Source organism: Somniosus microcephalus, chromosome 4, assembly GCF_052327205.1.
Source record: "Somniosus microcephalus isolate GS21.2 chromosome 4, FLI_Smic_1.0, whole genome shotgun sequence".
Taxonomy (NCBI): Eukaryota; Metazoa; Chordata; class Chondrichthyes; order Squaliformes; family Somniosidae; genus Somniosus; species Somniosus microcephalus.
The window spans coordinates 80,894,107-80,913,812 of record NC_140990.1 but is presented as its reverse complement, the minus strand read 5'-3'; the positions used below and the strand labels follow the sequence as shown (position 1 = coordinate 80,913,812).

The 19,706-nt window shown below is 49.3% G+C and overlaps 1 protein-coding gene and 1 pseudogene across 1 annotated transcript; both read left to right on the top strand.

Moving 5' to 3' along the window:
- Positions 1 to 204: 204 nt before the first annotated feature.
- On the top strand, positions 205 to 2,263 carry LOC147119344 (uncharacterized). The gene is made up of 2 exons (XM_085984078.1): positions 205 to 258; positions 996 to 2,263. The coding sequence occupies exons 1-2, from the start codon at positions 205 to 207 to the stop codon at positions 1,812 to 1,814; spliced, it is 873 nt and encodes a 290-aa protein (XP_085840204.1). The 3' UTR covers positions 1,815 to 2,263.
- A 10,336-nt stretch (positions 2,264 to 12,599) lies between these two features.
- LOC147119342 (uncharacterized) overlaps positions 12,600 to 19,706 on the top strand; it is a 54,537-nt pseudogene continuing 47,430 nt past the window's right edge.

Here is a 19,706-nt window from a genome sequence, read left to right as displayed (position 1 = left end):
TCCTGCGCATGCGCACCTCCCTGGCGGCTGAGGTGAAACACCGACTCGCCCCCACCTGAGCCGCGCATATGTACCAGATGTTGCGGCTCCGCATGCGTGCCCGGTGTTCCAATTGCGGGGTTTTGTGCGCTGAGCATGCGCATTGCGGACCGATCGGGATGGGCGATTGTGGAGCAGGAGGGAGAGCGCGGGGGCCATGAGCACATGCGCAGGACTCAGAGTCAACAGATCACTTTCTGTAGCGCCGGGGGCTTGTGGGTATTACAGCCGCCATTACTGCTGATCCTTTCAACCAACCTGTGCAGCAACTGGAGCCTTAAAATTAGCTTCACTGCCCCTGGGTTCAGAAAGAGGAAAATTAAACAACAGTTTGCCTCTGATCCTTTTCTGATCTCAATTTACAGGGTTATAGAAGTGAACAGTTACAGGCGGGAAGCTCAGACCAAACATCACGTCAAGATCTGACAGAGTCACTTGATTCATCAGGACCTGAATATCATCGGCCTTTGCACATGGAAGGAGAAAGCAGCGATCGCAGCGATGACAAACCGCACACGTGTTCGGTGTGTGGACGCGGATTCAGCCGATCGCCTGACCTGGCGAGACACGTGCACCATCAGACCGGGGAGAAACCGGGTAAAGGTGGGGACGGCGGGAAGGGTTTCAGTTCCCCGTCTGCAATAGAAGTTCAATGGCGCAGTCACACCAGGGACAGTCCGTTCACCTGCTCCGTGTGTGGAAAGGGATTTGTTCGTTCATTCCACCTGCAAACACACCAGAGAGTTCACACTGGGGAGAGGCCGTTTCAGTGTTCTGACTGTGGGAAGAGCTTTAAAAGCCCTGGGGAACTGAAGAAACACCAGCGAGCTCACACTGGGGAGAGACCATTTCAGTGTCCTGACTGTGGGAAGAGCTTTAAAAGCCCCGGGGAACTGAAGCAACACCAGCTTGTTCACACTGGGGAGAGACCATTTCAGTGTCCTAACTGTGGGAAGAGCTTTAAAAGCGCCAGGGATCTGGTGCGACACCAGCTTGTTCACACTGATGAGAGACCATTTCAGTGTTCTGACTGTGGGAAGAGCTTTAAAAGTCCCGGGGATCTGAAGCATCACCAGCGAGTTCACACTGACGAGAGACCCTTTAAATGTTCTGACTGTGGGAAGAGTTTTAAAAGCTCCCGGGAGCTGAAGAGACACCAACACCTACACACTGGGGAGATGCCGTTCACCTGCTCCGTGTGTGGGAAAGGATTCGCTGATTCATCCAACCTGCTGGCACATCAGCGAGTTCACACTGGAGAGAGACCATTCACTTGCTCCGTGTGTGGGAAAGGATTCGCTGATTCATCCAACCTGCTGGCACATCAGCGAGTTCACACTGATGAGAGACCATTTCACTGTCCTGACTGTGGGAAGAGCTTTAAAAGCTCCGGGGAGCTGAAGAGACATTGGCTCCTCCACACTGGGGAGAGACCGTTCACCTGCTCCATGTGTGGGAAAGGATTCGCTGAATCATCGAACCTCCTGTCACACCAGCTTGTTCACACTGACGAGAGACCCTTTAAATGTTCTGACTGTGGGAAGAGATTTAAAAGCTCCGGGGACCTGATGAGACACCGGCTCCTCCACACTGGAGAGAGACCATTCACCTGCTCTGTGTGTGGGAAGGGATTCACTCATTCATCCACCCTCCTGTCACACCAGCTTGTTCACACTGACGAGAGACCCTTTAAATGTTTTGACTGTGGAAAGAGCTTTAAAAGCTCGAAGAGTCTAAAGGGACACCAGCGAGTTCACACTGATCATAGCATCTAACAGCACAGAAGGAGGTGATTCGGCCCATCGTGTCTGTGCCGGCTCTTTGAAAAAGCTGTCCAATTTAGTCCCAAACCCCAGCTTTATCCCCAGAACTCTGCAAACTAGTCCTCTTCAAGTACATGTCCAATTACCGTTTGAAAGTTCCTGTGCAACCTGATTCCAGCATCCTTTCAGATGGTGCGTTCCAGATCTTAACAACCCTCTGTGTGAAAACAATTCTCCTCATTCCCCTCTAGTTCTTTTAGCAACTATTTTAAATCTGTGACCTTTGGTTACTGACCCACTTGCCAGAGTGAACAGTTTCTCCCTACTTGCTCGATCAAAACCCCTCATAATTTTGAACACCTCTATTAGGTCTCCTCTTAACCTTCTCTGCTCTAAGGGGAACAATCCCCACTTCTCCAATCTCTCCACATAACTGAAGTCCCTCATCCCTGGTACCATCCTGGTCAACCTCCTCTGTACCCTCTCCAAGGCCTTGACATCCTTCCTAAAGTGTGGTGCCCAGAACTGTACACAAGACTCCAGCTGAGGCCAAAACCCTGCAGCTGTACAAAACCCTGGTTAGACCACACCTGGAGTACTGTGAGCAGTTCTGGGCACCACACCTTAGGAAGGATATATTGGCCTTGGAGGGAGTGCAGCGTAGGTTTACCAGAATGATACCCGGACTCCAAGGGTTAAGTTACGAGGAGAGATTACACAAATTAGGGTTGTATTCCCTGGAATTTAGAAGGTTTAGGTGTGATCTGATCGATGTTTTCAGGATATTAAGGGGAACAGATAGGGTAGATAGAGAGAAACTATTTCCGCTGGTTGGGGATTCTAGGACTGGGGGCATAGTCTAAAAATTAGAGCCAGACCTTTCAGGAGTGAAATTAGGAAACACTTCTACACACAAAGGGTGGTAGAAGTTTGGAACTCTCTTCCGCAAACGGCAATTGACGCGAGATCAATTGTTAATTTTAAATCTGAGATTGATAGGTTTTTGTTACCCAAAGGTATTAAGGGATATTGGCCAAAGGCGGGTGTATGGAGTTAGGTCACAGATCAGCCATGATCTCATTGAATGGCGGAACAGGCTCGAGGGGCTGAATGGCCTCCTCCTGTCCTATGTTCCTAACTAGTGATTTATAAAGGTTTAGTGTAACTTCCTTGTTTTTGTATTCAATGGCCCTATTTACAAAGCCAAGTACAGGAAACTTTGTGCTATCCGGAAGTTGAATGTCCGGCAACTTTGATCTAACGGCAGAAATCAGCAGCCGTTTTGGTTAGGTGTTTTTTTTTCTCCTAGCATTCTTTTCACAGGCAGGCTCTGGAAAGCGTCTTTGTCGCTTAGCAACAGCTTCAGAGACGCTTCCAAGCTACTGGGCTAAGTGTTTACAAGCTGTTGCTGAGCAACAGTGTTTGTGATCAGATACTGCGATGAAAAGCTCCTATCTGATAAAATTGATGCTGGTCTATCCGGAGCTTTTAAAAAAACGGCAGTAGCTCGGTCCCACGGGTGCCGGATAGCACAAAGTTTCCTGTATCCCATACGCTTTCTGAACCGCCTCACCGACTTGCCGCGGCACTTTCGAAGATTTGTGAATATGGACCCCCAGGTCCCTCTGCTTTTGCACCCCCTCAAAATAGTCCCATTTAGATTATACGGCCTCTCCCTGTTGTTTCTCCCAAAGTGCATCACTTCACACTTATCCTCATTTAATTTCATCTGCCTTGTGTCTGCTCATTTCACAGTCTGTCTCTGTCCTCCTGAAGTCTGCTACTACTATGCTCACTATTTACTATGTTGCCAAGTTTTGTATCATCCGTAAACTTTGAAATTTTACACCTATACCCAAGTCCAGGTCAGTTATATATGTAGCCTGGCGAAATGGAGCAGCACAGGACACGAACTTTCGTTTTTGGGGTTTTTTATTCTGTATTAATAACTTGGGTCTAGGTTTAGGATGAAATTGTAAATACATAAAACACAGTCGACAAAATACGGCAGTGGCTTGCTGCAAAACAGAACATGAGGCAAACCACAGGTGAAGGCAGTTAATTAACTAACAATCATTATACAAAACAAAACATATCATACCATACATTCGTATGTCCCGTTATCACTTGTCACCTCTTACAAGCAAACAGAAAGTATTAAACTCGTTCGAAACGTAGCCCCAAGGACTCAACAACAATTTTAACAAAGGTTAACACCAGCACATGGTGGGACAATCTACAAGCATCCCCGTGATATCGAGTGATTTGGGAAACAATATCACTTTAAAACTATGTCTGGCTGCACTAAATGCTGTTTTAGTTGTACTTTACGCAGACTAAGTTCATTTCAAAAGTCATATTCACCCCAACTCTCCTCAGAGCACACCCCCCACGCTGGATCTAGAAAATGGAGGCTGTGAAGAAAGGGGAGGTTCCTTTGGCATCACATGGCCTTACCCATAACCCTTTTCTCCTTTTTTCAAATTCTAAAGGGGAAAATGAACCGCGCCATCTAGTGGACTTAAATATTCACTGCATTTTCCCACTTGGCTACATATATAACAAGAAAAACAATGGTCCTAATCCCGACCCCTGGGGGAACCCACTGCATACTTCCCTCCAGTCAGAAAAACATCCCTCAGCACTGCTCACTGTCTCCTCTCCCTTAGCCAATTATATACCCAAATTACCATCAGCCCTTTAATTCCCTGTGCTTCTATTGTCCGAGTAAGTCTCTTATGTGGTACTTTATCAAATGCCTTTAGAAAGTCCGTATATACAACATCTGCTGCACTACCTTCATCAACCCTCTGTTACTTCATCAAATAACTCAATCAGGTTAGTCAAACATGGTTTACCTTTAACAAATCCATACTGGCTGCCCCTTATTAACCCATGCTTCTCCAAGTGAGAATTTTGTCCTTGACAATAGTCTCTAGTCGTTCTCCCACCACTGACATTAGACTGATTGACCTGTAGTTACCAGGTTTATTCCTCTCCCCTTTTTTAAACAGGGTGTAACATTTGCAATCCTCCAGTCCTCTGGCACCACTCCCATATATCTGAGGGAGATTGAAAGATTGTGGTCGGAGCTTCTGCTATCTCCACCCTAGCTTCCCTCAGCAATCTAGGATGCATCCCATCTGGACCGGGTGACTTGTTAACTTTGAGTGACGACAACCTATTTAGCACCTCCTTTCTATCTATTTTTATCCAATTTCTCTGCTCCCCCCTCCTCTACTGCGACATTAACTTCATCCTCTTCTTTTGTGAAGACAGATGCTAAGTACTCATTCAGTACCTCAGCCACGCCCTCTGCCTCCGTATGATGAGCTCCTATTTGGTCCCTAATCGGCCCCACCATTCCTTTAACTGTCCTTTTACTTTTCATATGTTTATAGAAGATTTTTGGGTTCTCTTTTATGTTACCGGCTAATCTTTTCTCATATTGTCTCTTTGCCCTTCTTATATCCTGTTTCAATTTCCCCCGCACTCTCTGTATTCTGCCTGGTTTTTGACTGCATTCTGTACCTGACATTTGTCATAAACCTCCTTTTTCTGTTTTATTCTAACCTCGATATCCTTTGTCATCGGGAGCTCGAGCTTTGGACGCTCCATCTTTCCTCCTTATGGGAATATGCTTGGTTTGTTCCCGAACTATCTCAGCCTTGAAGGCCTGCCATTGGTCATTCACTGTTTTCCTGGACAATCTTTGTTTCTAGTCCACCTGTGCTCGATCCCTTCTCAAATCACTGAAATTGGCTCTCTTCCAGCTGGGTATTTTCACCGTTGATTTTATTTTGTCCTTTTCCATAACTACTTTAAACCCAATGATATTGTGATCACTGTTAACCAGATCCCTCCTGCCCCAGAACCGATGAGAGACCCTTTAAATGTTCTGACTGCAAAGAGGTTTCAGAGTTCATCCAACCTGCTGAGTCACCAGCGAGTTCACACAGATCTTCAAAGAAAGGAAGATGTTTTAGAAAGGCTGGTGGCACTAAAACTTCGCAGCCATCTCAGAGTAGTGTCCCTTTAATTACAATCTCGCAGAACAAGGAGAATCACTGTCCCTTTAACTACCACAAATCCCTGTGGAGGAGAGGGGGAGATATAGTCTGTCCCAGTAACTGTCGCAGAACAGAATGAGCGACCCTGTCCCATAGGGGCTTGACCCTCCCCCACTCCCTGCTTTTCCTCAAGTGTCTCATCCTTAAAATTCTCATCCTTGTTTTCAAATCCCTCCGTGGCCTCGCCGCTCCCTATCTCTGTAATCTCTTCCAGCTCCACAACCACCCCCCACCCCAAGATATCTGCACTCCTCTAATTCTGGCCTCTTGAGCATCCCCGATTTTAATCGCTCCAGCATTGGCGGCCGTGCCTTCAGTTGCCTGGGCCCTAAGCTCTGGAATTCCTTCCCTAAACCTCTCCATCTCTCTACCTCTCTCTCCTTCTTTAAGATGCTCCTTAGAACCTACCTCTTTGACCAAGCTTTTGGTCATCTGCCCGAATATCTCCTTATGTGGCTCGGTGTCAAATTTTGTTTTCTAACGATCCTGTGAAGAGCCTTGGGACGTTTTACTACATTAAAGGCGCTTTAGAAATACAAGTGGTTGTTGTTGTTTCCTGAAACTAATAATAAATTCCCCAGAGGGAAAGAAACTTGTACTTTTACTCCCAAATATTAAAAAGTTTGTTCTGCAGAAGCACGGGGTTTATCTGCTTTTATTGATGAATTTTAAAAGTCTCTATTAAAGCCTGAGCCAGTGTGTTGTGAGACAAAGAGCCTTGTGTCCAATAAGGGGAATAAAGGCCCACAGCCTCCCTTGGCCCCGGGCCCTGAACAAGGAACTGGAGAAACTCGCTGCCCTGCGGATCAGACAATCAGCCGGCGCTAGTCCCGCCCCTCGGGTTCCCCGATTGGTTGGAGGACCCTCCAGCCCCGCCCCGCTCGCTCCCTATTGGTCAGAAGCTCCCGTCACTCAGGCCGTGGGCCCGGGTCATGTGTCCCTCACCGACTTTACAAAGAAAGCCTCGCGGGGTCGCCGGGCGGAGCTGCAGGTTGGCGGGACCGGGGTCGGGAGATTAATAAACTGCGGGTAGGCCGTGCCGCAGGGTTTATAAAGTTGGAGAATGGCCTCAGGCCCGAATGAGGTCTAGCTGCCGAATGTGTTCCGCCGGACGGCAATGGTGAGGCTTTTTCTCGGTGACAGGCCCGGGTTACGCGCCGCCATCTTGGCGGAGGAAAGACGGACCGGTTCCCCCTGCAGCACGGCGCATGCGCGGCCATCTTCTCTCCTGAGGCGGTCTCTGGGACCGAGGATGACGCGCTTCCGCTAACAATGGGTTGTCAGGTGACTGATGAGTGCGGCACCAGGAAACCCGGACAGAGAAACCACAACTGGATCGACACAGCAGAGCCGCCAATCCAGAGCCGGCTTGTATCAGGGCGGGCGCTGGATGCGGAAGTCGGTCCCTGGCCGCCTGTGTAGGTCTTTTTGTTGCTTCAGTTTGAGCTGGAGTGGAGATGGAGGAGAAGCTGCTGGGTTTAACCCCCAGTACTTCTGAGCCCAGGAGGACCCAACAATTTCCAATGTGGGATTGTCAAGGGAGGTGGATTCTGGGGGAGATTAGGTTGTTAAACAGACGCTGTCCCTACAATGTAAAAGAGTATTGTTTTAGGAACAAGTATTTCTGTAGAGGCTTTTAATCAATTTTACATATGCAGATTTTTTAATTCATTCATGGGATGTGGGTGTCGCTGGATGGCCCAGCATTTATTGCCCATCCCTAGTTGCCCTTGAGAAGGTGGTGGTGAGCTGCCTTCTTTAAACACTGCAGTCCGTGTGGTGAAGGTGCTCCCAAAGTGCTGTTAGGGACGGAGTTCCAGGATTGTGACCCAGTGACAATGAAGGAATGACGATATATGTCTAAGTCAGGATGGTGTGTGACTTGCAGATGATGGTGTTCCCATGGAGCTGCTACTCTTTTCCTTCTAGGCGGTAGAAGTCGTGGGACAGGTAGGGTGGCAGGTTCCCTTCCATAAGAACACAAGAATTAGGAGCAGGAGTAAGCCATACGGCCCCTCGAGCCTGCTCCGCCATTCAATAAGGTCATGGCTGATCTTCGACCTCAGCTTGACTTTCCCGCCCAATGCCCATATCCCTGAGGGACATTAGTGAACCAGCTGGGATTTTACGACAATCCAGCAGTTTTCATCGTTACTTTTTTTCCAGTACCGGCCCCACAAATTCCCAGTTTCATTGAGCTCAGTTATCAACCTGTCTTTGTGTTTTTGTGGGTTCTCTCTCACACTCCCTTTTTCTTGTTTTATATTCATTTTACAGGGTATTAGAAGGGCAGGATTTGTAGACAGGAAATTTAACTCAAACATCGCATCAAGATCTGACAGTCACTCTATTCATTGGGACCTGAATATCATCAAACATAATGATGGGCCTTCAATAACCACAAAACTAGAAGTTATAGACTTAAACAAGTTGGCTTTTAATCACTAAGATCAGAGCTAACATCTCAACACGCCGACTGGTTCACAGGAATGAGTCATACAGATCCTGGGCTCTTTATGTAAGAGAAGTCAGGGGCGGAGCCAAGAGCCAAGACCTGGAACCTCCCAGGTTAGTTGGGAAAGAGGAAGTGAAACTATACACCGTGGGGGAGGGTAATATACATGAGTGCAAAATGAATACAGGACCAGGACAAACAGATTTCATTACATTCACCCCTTCTATAGATTTAGTCCATCGGGGTGATGTTTCTTAAAAGTTGGTATAAGTGAGTCTGTCAGGAGGTTTCGCAGTTCTCAGTGATCGGCGCAAAGCCGGTTGGGGTGCCTCCAGGGGAGTGGATTCTGGTTCCCCCGCTGTCCGGGCCTCCGCAGTGTCTTCCAAGTTATCTGCAGTGTCCCCCAGGTTAAAGTTGGGTATTGATACCTCTGGGCGTCCTGTCTCTTTGTAGTGTAGGTCTTCATCGGGTAGTCTCCCATCGTTCTCTCCGCTCCCCGAGGGAGCGAGGTCTTTTATGGAAACAGTGTCCTCTCGCCCGTCAGTATTCGATATAGGCGTACTGAGGGTTTGCATGGAAGAGCTGTACCTTTTCCACAAGGGGGTCCGTTTATGGCCTCTCACGTGCTTCCGCAATAGTACTGTCCCCGGAGACGTCAGCCACGCGGGTAGAGATATGCCCGAGGTGGATTTCCGGGGGAAAACAAACATCTTTTCGTAAGGGGTAGCGTTAGTGGCAGTACATAACAGAGACCTTATGGAGTGGAGCACGTCTGGGAGGACTTCCTGCCAGCGGGAGGTCGGAAGGCCTTTTGACTTTAAGGCTAACGTGACAGCCTTCCAAACAGTAGCATTCTCCCTTTCCACTTGCCCATTACCCCGGGGGTTGTAGCTAGTGGTTCTGCTAGTGGCTATCCCCTTCGAGAGCAAGAACTGGCGCAGCTCGTCACTCATGAATGATGTCCCCCTATCGCTGTGTATGTAGTTCGGCATGCCAAACATGCAGAATAGGTTACAGAGACACTTGATGACCGTGGCACTGGTCATGTCTGGGCAGGGAATGGCGAAGGGGAAGCGGGAATATTCATCAATGATATTGAGGAAGTATACGTTACGGTCGGCAGAGGGAAGGGGTCCCTTGAAGTCCAGACTTAGGTGCTCGAATGGCCGTGTGGCTTTGATAAGGTGTGCACGGTCAGGCCTGTAGAAACGAGGCTTGCATTCCGCACAGATGCGGCAGGCTCTGGTCATTGCCCTGACCTCCTCGATGGAGTGGGGCAGATTGCGGGACTTTATAAAATGGTATAGTCGGGTGACCCCTGGGTGACAGAGGTCGTTGTGGAGACCCTGTAATTTGTCCGTATGAATGCTGGCACACATTCCCCACGATAGGGCGTCTGGGGGTTCATTAAGGGCTCCCGGCCCGTACATAATATCATAGTCGAACGTGGATAGTTCGATCCTCCACCTGAGTATTTTGTCATCCTTGATTTTGCCCCTTTGTTATTAAACATGAAAGCCACCGACCGCTGGTCGGTGAGCAGGGTGAAACGTTTGCCGGCTAGGTAGTGTCTCCAGTGCCACACTGCCTCCACTATAGCCTGTGCCTCCTTCTCGACAGAAGAGTGCCTGATTTCAGGTCCCTGAAGGGTTCGGGAGAAGAAGGCCACAGGTCTCCCAGCCTGATTGAGGGTCGCAGCTAAGGCAAAGTCTGACGCATCGCTTTCGACTTGAAAGGGAATGCATTCGTCCACTGCACACACTGCAGCCCTTTCAATGTCCTGTTTAATACTGGTGAAAGCCTCCCGAGCTTCAGCTGATAGTGGGAAGGACGTCGATTTAATGAGAGGTCGGGCCTTATCAGAGTAATTGGGCACCCATTGGGCATAATACGAAAAAAATCCCAAGCACCTTTTTAAAGCTTTGGGATTGTGTGGCAGGGGCAGTTCCTTTCGGGGGCGTAATCGGTCAGGGTCCGGTCCAATTACCCCATCTTCCACCACACAGCCGAGGATACAGAGATGGGTTGTGTTGAAGACACATTTGTCTTCGTTGTAGGTTAGATTCAGCTTTAGGGCAGTTTTTAAAAATCTTGCAAGATTTAGATCGTGGTCTTGCTGGTTGTGCCCGCAGATAGTGACATTGTCCAGATAGGGGTAGGTAGCTTGTAGTTTATTCTCGTCAACCATGCGGTCCATCTCACGTTGGAAGACCGAGACCCCATTTGTTACCCCGAAGGGCACTCTGAGAAAATGGTAGAGGCGCCCGTTCGCCTCGAAGGTGGTGTATGGGCGGTCCTCCATTCTAATGGGGAGCTGGTGATACGCGGATTTGAGGTCGATAGTCGAGAAGACTCGGTATTGCGCAATCTGGTTGACCATTTCTGATATGCGGGGTAAAGGGTAGGCGTCCAGCTGGGTATAAATATTAACAGTCTGGCTGTAGTCAATTACCATCCGTTTCTTTTCGCTATTTTTAACGATGACTACTTGGGCACGCCACGGGCTGGTACTGCATTCAATAATGCCTTCCCGCAGGAGTCTGTCCACTTCCGCCTTGATAAAGTGTCTGTCTTCCAGACTATACCGTCTACTTTTGGTCGCTATGGGCCTACAGTTCGGAGCGAGATTAGCGAATAAAGAGGGCGGGCTGATTTTTAAGGTTGATAGGCCACAGACTGTGAGTGGCGGCTGGGACCCGCCATATGCTAGCGTCACACTTTCGTGGTGGCACTGGATGTCCAGGCCCAAGATTACATTAACAGAGTTCCGGCATCACGAGGAGTTTAAAATCCTTGTAGTCCGTGCCTTTTACAGTCAATGTTACCACACAGTAGCCCAAAATGTCCGAAGTGTGGGGCTTAGCAGCCATAGCAATTCTGCTCCGTGTAGGGGTTACCGTTAATGAGTGCCGCCGTACCAGGCTTGGGTGGATAAAACTCTCGGTACTCCCACAGTCAATTAAACATTTCGTTAAATTCCCGTTTACCTGTATGTCCATCATGGATTTTGTCAACGGGTGTGGCCTGGATTGATCCACCATGATCGAAGCCACTGTTGGGCCCTGGGCGGCCGTTGAGTCGGGAAAAGATGGCGGATCCCAAGATGGCGGCCCGCATGGCACGCACGAGGCGGTGACGGAGTTGGAAATCGGATTCCCCCTGCAGACTTTGCTAAAATGCCCCTTTTTCTTACATTTGAAGCATGTAGCGTCCTTCGCTGGGCATCGTTGTCTGGGGTGCTTGGCCTGGCCACAGAAGTAGCATTTCGGGCCTCGAGACATTGCCGCTGTAGTAGGACTCCTGGGTGAACTTCTGTGTGGGGATTCCGGCGGCGTACAGCTGGTCTGAGACCTGGATGGGGAAGATGGCTGATTCCAAGATGGCAGCCCTCGGCGCGCACGAGGCGGTGAGGGCCGCATGGCCGGAAGAATAAGAGTCAGAGTTTTTCTGAGCCACGTCCAGCGATCGCGCAGTGGCCACTGCCTTTTTTAAGCCCAGGACCTCCTTCTCCAGCAGTCTCTGCCATATATAATTCGATTTGAGGCCCGTGATGAAGGAATCGCGGACCAATTCGTCAGAGTACGCGTTGGCCATCACGGCCTTGCAGTTACAGTCCCGGACCAGGTCCTTTAGGCCCTGTAAGAAATCGTCTATTGATTCCTCTGGTCGCTGCCTGCGTGTAGCCAGCAGATGTCTGGCATACACTTCGTTTACCGGCCTCTGGTATTGGGCCTTCAGGATAGTGATGGCCTCCGTGTAAGAGGTGGCATCCCGGGTGAACGAGTAAATCCGATGACTTACGCGAGTAGTCAGTAGACTCAGTTTATCTACCTCGCTAGCGGATGAGGCCCCCGCGAAGAGTTCGAAGCATTTGAGCCAGTGTCCAAATTGATTTGATGCTTCAGCAGAATGTGGATCCAAGTCCAGACGCTCTGGTTTTAGGAGTCGATCCATCCTAGTATTCTTTAGTGATTAAAATTGATGGGCCTTCAATAACCACAAAACTAGAAGTTATAGACTTAAACAAGTTGGCTTTTAATCACTAAGATCAGAGCTAACATCTCAACACGCCGACTGGTTCACAGGAATGAGTCATACAGATCCTGGGATCTTTATGTAAGAGAAGTCAGGGGCGGAGCCAAGAGCCAAGACCTGGAACCTCCCAGGTTAGTCGGGAAAGAGGAAGTGAAACTATACACAGTGGGGGAGGGTAATATACATGAGTGCAAAACAAATACAGGACCAAGACAAACAGATTTCATTACACATAACATGGAAGCAAAAAGCACCATTCATAGCGGGGAGAAACTGTACATGTGTTCTGTGTGTGGACGAGGATTCAGTCGATCCTCTGGCCTGGCGAAACACAAGCGCAGTCACACCGGGGAGAAACCATGGAAATGTGGGGACTGTGGGAAAGGATTTGATTACCCGTTTCAACTGGAAACTCATCGACGCAGTCACACCGGGGAGAGACTGTTCACCTGCTGAGTGTGTGGGAATGCTTTCACTCAGTCAAGTGACCTGCTGACACACCAGCGAATTCACACTGGGGAGAGGCCGTTCACCTGCTCCGTGTGTGGGAAGGGACTCACTCAGTCATCCCAGCTACTGAGACACCAACTTGTTCACACAAACATGAGACCTTTTAAATGTTCTGACTGTGAGAAAAGCTTTAAAAGCAAAAGGGATCTGCTGACTCACCAGTGAATTCATTCTGGGGAGAGGCCATTCACCTGCTCTGAGTGTGGAAAAGGATTCACAAATTCAACCACCTTTCTGACACACCAATGAGTTCACACTGGGGAGAGGCAGTTCACCTGCTCCGTGTGTGGGAAGGGATTCACAAATTCAACCACCCTTCTGACACACCAGCGAGTTCACACTGGGGAGAGAGCGTTCACCTGCTCCGTGTATGGGAAGGGATTCACAAATTCATCCCACCTACTGACACACCAGCAAGTTCACACCAGGGAGAGGCTGTTCAACTGCTCAGTGTGTTGGAAGGGATTCACTCAGAATTCCAGCCTGCTGACAAACCAGTGAGTTCACACCGGGGAGAGGCTGTTCACCTGCTCAGTGTGTGGTAAGGGATTCACTCAGAACTGCAACCTGCTGGCACACCAGCGAGTTCATACTAGGGAGAGGCCATTCACCTGCTCAGTGTGTGGGAAGGGATTCACTCAGAGCTCCAACCTGCTGAGACACCAGCGCACTCACACTGGGGAGAGGCCATTCACCTGTTCCGAGTGTGGGAAGGGATTCACTCGGTCATACAACCTGCTGAGGCACCAGCAGGTTCACAAGTGACTGCAGGGGTTGGATTCTGCTGTTATTGCTGCTGTTAATCACATCCAGGACTGAACCCTGTTCATTCTGACAGTTGGGTTCACTCCTGCTGTTGAACTCCACCACTGACCCTGCTGAAGGTTGTAGGCTCAGGGAGTGGGGCCTCCAGGAGTGGACGGTAAGAAAGCTGGGTTTCGGTATCCTGACAAATATATGGCGAGGAACCAGAGGAATCCTTACTAAGGAAATTACTGGGGTTTCACCAGCCGGCATAGGCCTAGGGGTGAATGATGCCTGACTCCCTGAGCTATCTTACATTGAACCCAGTTGAGATCAAGATGAATGAGTTTACAGGAGAATAGAGAGAAATATCACCCACAGTTGAGGGAGACAAAAGCAGCCATTAGAGAAGCTCAGCGATCTTTGGAAAAGAAGATGGTGCTCAATTGTGGTAATAATGGCAAAATCTTTCCCAGCTCCGTCAGAAGGCAGAATCCCATTAAAGGTGATTTCGGGCAGGGGTGGGCAGTGATTTGGGCTGGAGGGCCACTTAACAAGTTGTGGTGAGCTGTTGAGGGCCGCACACCAATGTTGCTCCTAAGGTGCGTGGCTACACGGTGGCGCAGCAATGGCGAGGCTCCGCGCAGGCCGCTCACCGGCTCCTGCCGCTGGGAGAGAAACCACGCAGCACATTTAAAGGGCCCGCGCACGTTGGTGAGAGCAAAGTTTTCAATTGGTGAATCGGAAACAGTTCGACTCATAGTGTTGAGCATCGCACCACTTCTACCCTCCCAATAATTTATCAACATAAATTCAAATAGTCCTCAGATACTATCTTAAATACAGAATGTGGTGTAAGATAGTAAAATCTGCCGCTACTTAATGAATGAAATGAGTGATCGATCGATCGATGGATTATATGTTGGACTGAAAGTCCACGTGGCTGGTTGGCCGAGCGGCTCAAGTCTTTTGAAGCACAAGTAGCTCTTTGTGGACACTGTTTCTGCTTCAAAAAACTGAAGGACATCAGAAATCATTAACGGAGACAGGCACAGCATGCCAGCTCAACAAATGGCACCAAAGAATGGTGGGATGTGGGTTTTTGCCCATTCTCCCTCACACTGCAAATCCTTAATCTCCACTGGACTGTCGGGAAGAAAGAGGGGGGTCAACAGAAAGTGAGCGTGTCCCCACAATGAAGTCCATTTGGTGGGTGAGATCCCACGGGTCACAGTAGAACGGCAGGGTCAGAGCAAGCTGCCCACCTGTTCCCTCAGCTGAGAATGCTTTGGTTGTGTGCAGGGACCTAAAGAGAAAAAAACACACCACAAAAAGTAAACGGCAAAAGAAAATTCAAAGAATTTGCTTAAAGTAAGAAAATACTATATTTGTAAAATAACTGCAGGTAGTTCTTTGGCTAAACTCTTACTTAGTCAAACAATCATATTCCAATAAGTGATATTGCCGCTTGCTGTTGATGATAATTAGAGATGTACTTTGTAGATAAATAGTGTACGAGGTTAAAAAGCAGAAAGCTTCCCATTTGGGGATTCATGTTGCTGCGGAACTGCTCAGGCTATTTCCATAGTTATTTTATTGTCCTTTTGGCCATTTTTAGTAGCTGTCCTTCTAGTTCAGATATGCTGGAGGTAATTTGAACCTCCCCCACCTGACGGGATTGAATTTCCTGCCCGTTTTACACCTTCCCCGATTTTGCTCTCCAATGATTTCAGTCGAAAGTGAAATCGAGCGGGGTGTAAAACAAGCGGCCGATCTGATCGCATTAGTTTCCCGCCGGGTGCGTGAGGTTAAAATCACCCCCTGCTGTTTCCAAACACAACCCAGGCAAATTTCTCCTGACAATAGTTTGGTTCTGATCCTGAATAATGTTCCAGCTACTCTTATCACCACAATTGCTTTAATTCTGACATTTGGCCTGTGATCTGACAGCAAAGCAGTGATCTCTTCACATGCAGTGAGCAAATGGGAACAAACTGGAGGTCCATTGTGCAGGAAGAAACCCAGACACGCGACGACCTTTTCTCTCATTTGAAGATGTGCATTGCTGAAGCGGATAAGACAGCTTGTAATGTGGAGGACAATCTAGTGTCAGGCAGTGTGCTTGGAGATGTCCAAATATTTATCACCACCCAGTCTGGTCCTCCGCATTGAAAACTCTTGGAACATCTCGGATTTGTGAAACATTGAGGTTGATTTTATTGGAAATATCAAATTCAGCTCTGATTTGCAAACCTTTATTATCGCAATTCTCTTGCCATTGAGATGCATCAGTCAGCTGAATAAGGTAGAATTGCTATTTTCAATAAATACAGGGTTCAGTTTCATATTTCCAAATATGATTGGCTTCCCAAGTCCATTACACACCACAGATCAGATCATTCAGTCAGGCTCATTGTCAAAGAAAGGCTCAATTGCAACTGGCACATGGGCAAGAATGGAATGTCGATCCTTCTCTTGCAGCTGATCGGGGATCTTGGATGTGTTTGACGTTGCTGAGATTGCTGAGCTTAGACTTCTTGGGGCTGATTTTCATTCTGGGTGGACATCGGGTGAGCGGTGCGATGGTGCTGCCTGTCCAATGTCCTCGGCGAGAGGACCCAGCCATTTTGATGGCCGGGCCTCATCTGTCCAACTGCTAAACCAGGGCTGTCAGGGAGCTTGCAGATCGGAGGGCGGGGGGTGGGTGAAACTGGAAATCTGGCGGCTCCTCCATGGAACAGAGCCAGACACATTGATGCAGCAAACGGCAGATTCCATTTGCCCGCCTCAGTTTGTGGTTGTGACTCCCCTGCTGCCTCGGAGACAATGACCCGCCTCCTGACGTTACGTGGGGTGGGTCGCGTCCTGCAAACCTGCTTGAGTTTTTTGAAGAAATTTAACCCTTTTAGCACCGGTATCATTCTGGTGAATCTGCGCCGCGACCCCTCTCCAAGGCCAATATATCTTTCCTGAGGTGCGGTGCCCAGATCTGAACGCAATACTCCAGATGGGTTCTAACCAGGGCTCTGTACAGCTCCCACCTGCTGAGATACCAGCGAGTTCACACTGGGGAGAGGCCATTCACCTGCTCCGTGTGTTGGAAGAGATTCACTCAGTAATCCACCCTGCTGAGACACCAGCGAGTTCGCACTGGGGAGAGGCCGTTCACCTGCTCTGTGTGTGGGAAGGGATTCACTCGTTGATCCCACCTGCTGAGACACCAGCGAGTTTACAAGTGACTGCAGGGGTTCGATTCTGCTGTTATTTCTGCTGTTAATCACATCCAGGACTGAACCATGTTCATTCTGACAGTTGGGGTTTGTTCTGCTGATGTTAGTAACCCCTCTAATTGGGCTGGAGTTTAATATTCTAGAAATGAGTCAAATAAATCTGCTTTGTTTCAAACACACTTTGTATCGAGTCCTTGGCGTCTTTAAGATAAGAGGAGACTAATTGATGTCCTGTTACCGACTGTTCCATTTTGGGCCTTTTCTCCTTTGTTAAAGAAAGACTTGTATTCATACAGCACCTTTCACAACTTCAGGACATCCCAAAGCACTTTACAGCCAATGAAGTACTTTTGAAGAGCAGTCACTGTTGTAAAGTAGGAAATGTAGCAGGCAATTTGTGCACAGCAAGATCCCACAGACAGCACTGTGATAATGACCGGATTATCTGTTTTAGTGATGTTGGTTCAGGGAGAAATGTTGGTCAGGACTCCAGGGAGAACTCCCCTGCTCTTTGAAATAACATCATGGGATCTTTTATGTCCACTTGAGAGGGCAGATGGGGCCTCGCTTGAACATCTCGTCCGAAGACGGCACCTCTTTCAGTGCAGCGCTCCCTCAGTACTGCATTGGAATGTCGGCCTAGATTGTGTTCTCAAGTCTCTGGAGGTGGACTTGATCCCACAACCTCCTGACTCAGAGACGAGAGAGAGAGAGAGAGAGAGAGAGAGTGCTCCCACTGAGACAGAGAGAGAGAGAGAGAGAGAGAGAGAGAGCTCCCACTGAGACACAGAGAGAGAGAGAGAGAGAGAGAGAGAGAGCTCCCACTGAGACACAGAGAGAGAGAGAGAGAGAGAGAGAGAGAGAGTGCTCCCACTGAGACACACAGAGAGAGAGAGAGAGAGAGAGAGTGCCCCCACTGAGACACAGAGAGAGAGAGAGAGAGAGAGAGTGCTCCCACTGAGACAGAGAGAGAGAGAGAGAGAGTGCTCCCACTGAGACACAGAGAGAGAGAGAGAGAGAGAGAGAGAGAGAGTGCTCCCACTGAGACAGAGAGAGAGAGAGAGAGAGTGCTCCCACTGAGACAGAGAGAGAGAGAGAGAGAGAGTGCTCCCACTGAGACACAGAGAGAGAGAGAGAGAGAGAGAGAGAGCTCCCACTGAGACACAGAGAGAGAGAGAGAGAGAGAGAGAGAGTGCTCCCACTGACACAACTAGCACCCGATCATGACTCGAGATTATTTCAGTTCTCAAACGGTCAGTTACTCTCATGGACAAGTCCCTGCTCCCCATATCATCCAGGGTGCCTCTCCTAGCCTTGGTATCCAGGGGAGGTATCGGTAACACGCCCCTGTAGCTGTCCTGGGAGGGTTTGCTGGGACAGTGTAGAGGGAGCTTTACTCTGTATCTAACCTGTGCTGTACCTGCCCTGGGAGTGTTTGATGGGACAGTGTAGAGGGAGCTTTACTCTGTATCTAACCCGTGCTGTACCTGCCCTGGGAGTGTTTGATGGGACAGTGTAGAGGGAGCTTTACTCTGTATCTAACACGTGCTGTACCTGCCCTGGGAGTGTTTCATGGGACAGTGTAGAGGGAGCTTTACTCTGTATCTAATACGTGCTGTACCTGCCCTGGGAGTGTTTGATGGGACAATGTAGCGGGAGCTTTACTCTGTACCTAACCCGTGCTGTACCTGCCCTGGGAGTGTTTGATGGGACAGTGTAGCGGGAGCTTTACTCTGTATCTAACCCATGCTGTACCTGCCCTGGGAGTGTTTGATGGGACAGTGTAGAGGGAGCTTTACTCTGTATCTAACCCGTGCTGTACCTGCCCTGGGAGTGTTTGATGGGACAGTGCAGAGAGAGCTTTACTCTGTATCTAACCCGTGCTGTACCTGCCCTGGGAGTGTTTGATGGGACAGTGTAGATCAGGGGTTCTCTGAGGCCACTCCTGTGTTATAACAATTCCCCGGACCCCCTGTAACACAACACAAGTATTCATTGGCTGTAAACTCTTTGGGACATCCTGAGATCACAGAAGCCTCTCTATAAATGCAAGTCTTTCCATTTCAAATCACTGTACTTTATTTTTTGAAATAAATAGTTATTTGACGATTAAGTGCGGTAATAGTATGTTTTAAACACCCTCCTCCTTGATTCTCCAATACTAGAGGCCCATTGACCTCACAAGCTGCCTTGTGGCCGCCGTCCTTCCGGCCCACATGATCTGCTCACTTGAGCAAAGCCCAGCTCCCAGGCGGAGAGTGCACTGATTGGCCCTTTATCGCCCCGCCCACCCCCACAGCCACCAATCGGAGAGTGAGCAGGGTGCAGTGGGTGGGGCTGGTCTTTGATTGACAGTTTGAGCTCCCGCTCGCGGTGCTTTGAATTTCGCCCCAACAATGGAGGGCGGTTGGAGGCAGGACTTGGGCCAAGCGGATTGGCTGCTGGCCTTTGATTGACGGTTGACGGGACCAATCCCCGGGGCCGCGGGCTGTCCTGCTCCGTGGCGCCGCCTGGTGTGAGGGCGAGCGGCGGCTGGAGCTGCGGTCCCGCAAACTGCGCCTGCGCACTGCTCCTGTTCCAGTGGGAGAAGGTGTTAAACGGGCTGGGCTCCTGGGATTGGGAACGGCCCCACCCTCCAATAAACCCCAGCCTGGATTTGTAGGGGGGAAGGGGGGAGATGGGGGCAACATGCTGGATGGAGATGATGGGAATCTGGATCAATCTAATTGGCAGCGAGTGAGGGGCGGCTTCCGCAGCCTTGGCCCCATCGCGCCCCACATCGCTTCCCCCGCGGCTGCTCAATGGGAACTGAGCCGGCGCCCGGTGTGAGGGCTGCTTGTGGGAGAAAGAATGAAAGAGG

What these genes read in the sequence shown, in the direction of transcription:
- LOC147119344 (XM_085984078.1), top strand. Translation starts at nt 205, where the DNA reads ATGCGCAGGACTCAGAGTCAACAGATCACTTTCTGTAGCGCCGGGGGC. An exon ending in GTAGCGCCGGGGGCTTGTGG is followed by an intron (nt 259 to 995) that starts GTATTACAGCCG and finishes AACTGTGGGAAG; the next exon opens with AGCTTTAAAAGCGCCAGGGA.